The 6,000-nt window shown below is 64.4% G+C and overlaps 1 protein-coding gene across 1 annotated transcript; it reads left to right on the top strand.

Annotated features, from left to right (window-relative positions):
• Positions 1–3,907: 3,907 nt before the first annotated feature.
• EMIHUDRAFT_197199 (hypothetical protein) lies at positions 3,908–5,261 on the top strand (the record flags this gene model as incomplete). Its single annotated transcript, XM_005767063.1, has 4 exons — positions 3,908–4,363; positions 4,652–4,807; positions 4,879–4,924; positions 5,008–5,261. The coding sequence occupies 4 exons, from the start codon at positions 3,908–3,910 to the stop codon at positions 5,259–5,261; spliced, it is 912 nt and encodes a 303-aa protein (XP_005767120.1).
• Between the last annotated feature and the right edge of the window lie 739 nt (positions 5,262–6,000).

A 6,000-nucleotide genomic window follows, 5' to 3' on the forward strand; every position in this document is an offset into this window, starting at 1 on the left:
GATCCCCACCTCGTCGAGAAACTTTTCACTCCAAGACATACTAGTTTTTTAAAGGTGCCCCACAAGTCAGGCACAAAAGATATGGCATTCCAGGCCATTTAGGGCCCCTTAGACGGTCACTGAGTACATGTAGGCCAAAATCCCCTCTGGGTTGGTTCGTAGCGCGCGAGGCTTCTGCCGAGGGCCTCCGTAGTCTACACAAACCCCGATCGCCCGTCTTCCGATGTTGGGGCGCCCGTCCTCCCCAGTTTTGACGTGGACCGTTCCGCTAGCCACTCTCAGGTATGGCAACTCCGCTGCGCCACTCGCGCCTGGTCCTTCTCGCGGCCGTCGTCGGTCGCGTCGCGGGGGACTGCTCGAGCGACCTCTTGGCCCTCTCTGATCCATCGGCCACGGACGAATACGACAGAGCTTACGCGTCTGTGTGCGCCGACCCGTCCTGCCGCGGGATTATACTCCTCTTTCCGGACACGTTCCCCGAGGTTGGAGCTTGCAGCGCTGAGCAGATCTTGGATTGTGTGTGCGACCTGGTCTCCGGTGGCTTATCGGCATCTGATCTTTCCGGCTTCGTCGAAGATCCTTCTGGAGCCCTCGGCCTTCTGGGTGATGCCGGCTCCTGCACAGCATTGTTTGTGGGCTGTGACGGTCGCGTCGCGGGGGACTGCTCGAGCGACCTCTTGGCCCTCTCTGATCCATCGGCCACGGACGAATACGACAGAGCTTACGCGTCTGTGTGCGCCGACCCGTCCTGCCGCGCGATTATACTTGGCTCTCCGGACGCGTTCCCCGAGGTTGGAGCATGCAGCGCTGAGCAGATCTTGGATTGTGTGTGCGACCTGGTCTCCGGTGGCTTTTCGGCATCTGATCTTTCCAGCATCGTCGAAGATCCCTCCCTTCTCGCGACCGACGACGGAGGGGCCCTCGGCCTTCTGGGTGATGCCGGCTCCTGTTCAGCATTGTTTGTGGGCTGTGCTGGCTCTTCTTCGTGTGCGTCTGACGTACTCACCCTTTGCTCTGCCGATCCTATCACCTGCCTTCCGACGGCCGACACCGCGGATGAGTACGACGAAGCGTACACGAGAATCTGTGCCGACCCCGAGTGTTTTGAGTCGGCCTTCTACGGTCCAGAATTTGCGTCACAATTTGAGTCGCTGCTCATTGGCTCCGTCTCATATCATGAGGTTGCCGCCTGCTTCTGCGACATTGTTGCCGCTGGAAGCTCTGCGACCTCCGCCTCGGCCGTCCTCGCTGCACTGGACACCGGGGGATTCCCGGAGGTGGGCACCCTAATCGCCGGCAGCATCCCCTGGACGTGCGGCAAGATCGTGGCGGAGCTCGCACCTGGGGACTGCACCCGAATTCCGAGCGTGTGCTCCACCGACGATTGCGTGTCGACGTTCCACTGTGTTCTAGCGAACGGGGACTGCGACCCCGCCAACGTACCTGCACAGTGCACCGCCGAGTGCTCTCCGTTTGCAGGCTGCTATGCGCCACCTGCGCCACCGGGCCCCCCCCCTCTGCCGCCGCCCCCCCCTCTGACCGTGACCTGCCATGAGCTCGGTTACTATTGCGGCGCGGGGGGTTGCGACTGCGATCACTGCTGTGGGACTCCCTGGAACCCTCCGACGACATGGTGCTGCGACTCGCACTGCACAATGGTCGATGATGAGACGGCAGATTGCGACGGGACGCTGTGCCTGCGCAACGTCGCCTGCAGCGAGGGGGAGAACTCTGACTTCATCATGGGTTGCGGCTCAGCTCACTCAGGAACTTGCACTCGAAAGTCGTACGGCCTCAACCAGCCGCCGTCACTGCCGCCGCCCCCACCATTCCCGCCAGGCCAGGCCCCACCGCCCCCGCCGTCTCCCTGCGTGCACGACGACAGGAAGTGCTCGAGCAACGGCAACGACTGCTACGCCGACGGCGAGTCTGAGGCGCAGACCTGCAGCGACGGCTACACGGCCAGCCCTCACCCCGACGAGCCTAACAACGAAGGTCGCTACACATGCTACCCGCCTCACTGCCACTGCGACGCGTCCAAGTGCTCGAGCGATGGCGACGACTGCTATGCGGACGGTACCTGGGAGGCGCAGACGTGCAGCGACGGCTACTTGCCAATCGCGATCAATGACTGGCAGTACACGTGCTGCTTCGACTTTGACCAGCCGCCGTCATTGCCGCCGCCCCCACCATTCCCGCCAGGCCAGGCCCCACCGCCGGCACCATTGGTGTGCGCCCAGATTGACTGGGAGAACGGGGCAGACGCTGGCTGTGACCTATTCTTTGCCGCAGGCGCAACTTGCGAGAGCGTGTGGTCTGACTATTGTGGCGACGACAATCCCGCCGGCGCCGAGTTCAACACCCAGACGCTCGCAAGCAGCGGGTGCTCCCAGTGCGCTACCACGTCGCCCTCGCCCCCACCTTCCTGCACCTCCTTCCCCTATTGGACCGACCCGGCCAACTGCCGCGTGGGCCACTGCGAGATGTACAAGGATCAGGTCTGTGACGGCGGCGCCTGCCAGGCATTGGCGCAGACCCTCAACAACGATGTCGACGGCTGGTGCGACTCCTCGAGCGTTCCCGTCGCCGCCATCGTCGGTGGGACTGTCGGCGGCCTGGCCTTCCTCTCTATCCTTGCCGGCACGATCCACCGGAGCCGCTTCAAGCAACGCACCGTGCCCCCCCCATCCACGCCTACCGCGCAGCAGCCGCAGCTGGAAGCGAGCGAGATCCCGGTGGCGCAAGCCGTGGTGAAAGTGTAGTTCTGACACGAACACGAGTGACGCCCACCTGACCCACTGACCAAGCCGAGAGGCGCACATTCCATGGAGCGTGCGCCGGCGGGCAGATTGCCATGCGCCGGGCGGTCAAGCCTAAGCCTCGCGATCTCATGTCGCTAAGCCCCGCCGGGGCACCTTGTGATGTGATTCTTGTGAGAGCGCGGTTCGACCTTCGAGCATCGCGGTTTGTGCCGAGCCCAATTTCCGATTCTGTGGACATCTGTGGAGTGTCAACTTTTTGGTTTTTGTGCCAGCATGTATGCCAGATGGCCGCCAGCTTGGCCTGTATAAGGTTTTCCGGAAAACAAAAAGGAAAACAGAGGGTCCCCAGCACTTTGCGTTTCCGGAAATTTCCAGGGAAAACAGAGGGTGTTTGGTGCTCCATTCTGGAAACTCGCTGTTTTCCCTGAGTCTGAGAGCTGGTCTGGGGCAAAATCTAAGGCAAAATTGAGGAAATCGACAAAATACCCAGGCGGTCGCAGGGTAAATTCCAGGTATGCACGGGTTCTCGCAAAATTCCCGGCATTTTGCCGATTTGGCCTAAAATTTGGCTGATTTTGGGCCCAAACCAGCCTCGACTCGGCTCAGAGAGCCCAAAATTTGACGATTTCCACGGAGTTTTCCCGGGAAAAGAGAGAGGAAAAGAGAGGGTGTTGTAGAGAAAAAAGGAAAGGAAAACAGACGGGGTGCGAGAGGAAAACCTTATACAGCCTAACCGCCAGCGCACTAAAGCCGCAGTATATTTTAATTTTGGTTGCGTCTAGACACGTCGTAAAGCCGTGTGTTGCAGATGCAGTCCGTGAGATGTCCCCACCTCTCGCCGCCTCTGCCAAATCCCCGCGACCGTGTCCGCTGCGCCTGCTTCCGAGTATGACTCCGAGCCCGACTTTTCCGACGCTGACACCACAACCCCTCTCGCAGCCGCAGCCGTAGCCGCAGCCCCAACTCTCGCCACTCTTCTAGTGTCGGGTGGTGACCAGGATACCTGGGGTCGGTTAAGATCTTCAAAGAAGCGAGAAAAGAAGAAAACCAGCCTCTGAGAAAAGAAGAAAACCAGCGTGTGCTCGGCTGGCTGTCCTGACCGCTGGCTGTGCTCGCTCCCAGGCTCATAGGAATTTCCTACACACATGCGCAGGTCGGCCCTCAGCCGGCTGCCGCCGCCGCTCCGCGGGCGGCTCATGAGCACCCGCTCGCGCTGGCGCACTGGCGAGCTGACGCGAGGCCTCTTCCTCTCGGGCACGACGGCGACGCGGCTGCCGGGTGACTGCGCTGCCCACATCGACGCGTTTGGCTCGGACGTGCTCCCAACGGCCGGCGCGGTGCGGGTGGACGTCGCGGCCATCTCCGAGTTGGGCGATACGGACCTCGTCGTCGGCGTGTGCGAGGAGTCGTGCGTCGGCCGCGCGTGGGGCGTCTCGTTGCTACGCCGCGCGCTCGTGACGGCCGCCGTGGACCGGCGGGCGCAGCAGGCGCTGCGGCGGCAGCACGCCAATGCCGAGATGGCGCACCGCGCTCGGCTCGAGGCGGGCACCGCCCCACCATTGGCCGCAGACAGAGAGAGGCGCACCCGAGGGTCGGGCCATGTGGTCTGTAGGAGCGGAGAGAGTGGCAGCAGCGGCGGGCGGTGCGGCGCGCAGCGACCCTGCGAGAGAGGGAGGCGGCTCTCCTCGCACGGCAGGGCTACGCGCCGCCGCCGCGCGAGGCTGGCGGCGGTTGCAGCGGCGCGCCTCTGCCTGGCGGGGCGGCGGCGCGCTGCTGCCCTCCTCAAGCCTACCGACTCGCTCCCTCCCTGCCCCGCCCTGCCGTGCTCTGCCTGCCTCCCTGGCGGTGCCCGCGCGCCGCTCTCTCCTCATCCGCGCCGCTCGCCCCAGGCGCACGGGCTGCTCTGCTTCGAGATCGAGGGCGGGGAGCTCACCTTCTACTCGGACGGCGAGCGGGTCGACCTGCCGCCGCTGCGGGGGCTCCCTCCCGCAGTGCGGCCCTGGGCGAGGCTCTCTGCCGCCGGCGACTCTGCCGAGATCCTGCAGGTGAGGCTCGTCGAGTGGGGCGTGGGCAGGCGGGCGGGGGAGGCGGGGGAGGCGGGCCGACGCCGCCGCAGGAGGCCGAGCCGGCCCGGCACAAGACGGACCTGCGGGCTCGAGGCGGTCGCCGACGGCCACCGCAGATAGCGCTTACGAGGTTAGGACATAGGCGTACGCAGAGGTTAGGGCTGCCCCAGCCGGAAGAGGGTGGATGCTTGTGAGCATGCGCTTTGAGGTGTTTGTGGCCAGCGAAGCGCAGCGTGGTTGCCTGGGATGTCGGCACGTGACTTGGCTCTATTGGCACGTGCTGCTCTCTGTGAGCTGGAGAGATCTCATGTTCTCAAGTCTCGATCATGTCGAAATAATCGATTCGCGCTTTTGCCTTAATTTTTCCGCGGGGGGCTTCTCACACATATTACACATCTGTGTAAAAAAGGAGACGATATCACCTGAGTCCTGAGGTGAGCGCTCAAGGTCAAGCAGGGATGAGGGAAGCGCACTGTCCACTGAGAGGTGCAGGTGGGCTGCGCTAACATCGCTATCTCTCTCTCGGCATGTGTACTCTACGCGCCCTGCGCCGACCGCCCCTGCTCTCACCACCGATACTCACCAATGCGACCGCGACTCTCGTCCGCCCCTCCCTCCCCCTCTCGTGGCCCTTGCGCGGCCGCGGCGTCGGCCACTCGCACCCACCCCCGGGTCCCCGGCCCTCCCGGCCGGCCCTCTGTTCAGCGGAGCCGAGGGCGGGTCTCTCTCGGTCGCGTGACGTGGGAAGGGGGGACGGGCCTTCCCTGTCGCCTCCCCTGCCGCCTCCCCTCCCTACCGCCTCAGCTGCCGCCCCCTCAGTGCGGGGTCAGTGAGGGGCCCACCGAGGCGGCGCACGCGGCTCGCCGGCGGCTGCTGCGCCGGCTCCAGCGGGCGGCGGCTGGGGCGGGGCGAGCCCTCCCTCGCCTCGAGGCACCGCCCCGCCCGCCTCGTCGAGGGGGCGCCTGTTCACAGGCGGAGGCGCGTGAACGGCGCCTCTCTTGACGGCCGCCTGCTTGAGCGCACGGCGAGAGCACATCTCGTCGAGGAGTCGTTGGGCGAGGAAGGGCGGCGCCATCTCCTGGAGAGGGAGGGGGGGATGGGGGAGTGTGCTGGGGAGGGGGTAGGAAGTGTCTAGGGAGGGGGGAGGAAGTGTGTAGCAAGTGTGTAGGGAG

The sequence above is a fragment of the Emiliania huxleyi genome, assembly GCF_000372725.1.
Source record: "Emiliania huxleyi CCMP1516 unplaced genomic scaffold EMIHUscaffold_5, whole genome shotgun sequence".
In the NCBI taxonomy this organism is placed as follows: Eukaryota; Haptophyta; order Isochrysidales; family Noelaerhabdaceae; genus Emiliania; species Emiliania huxleyi.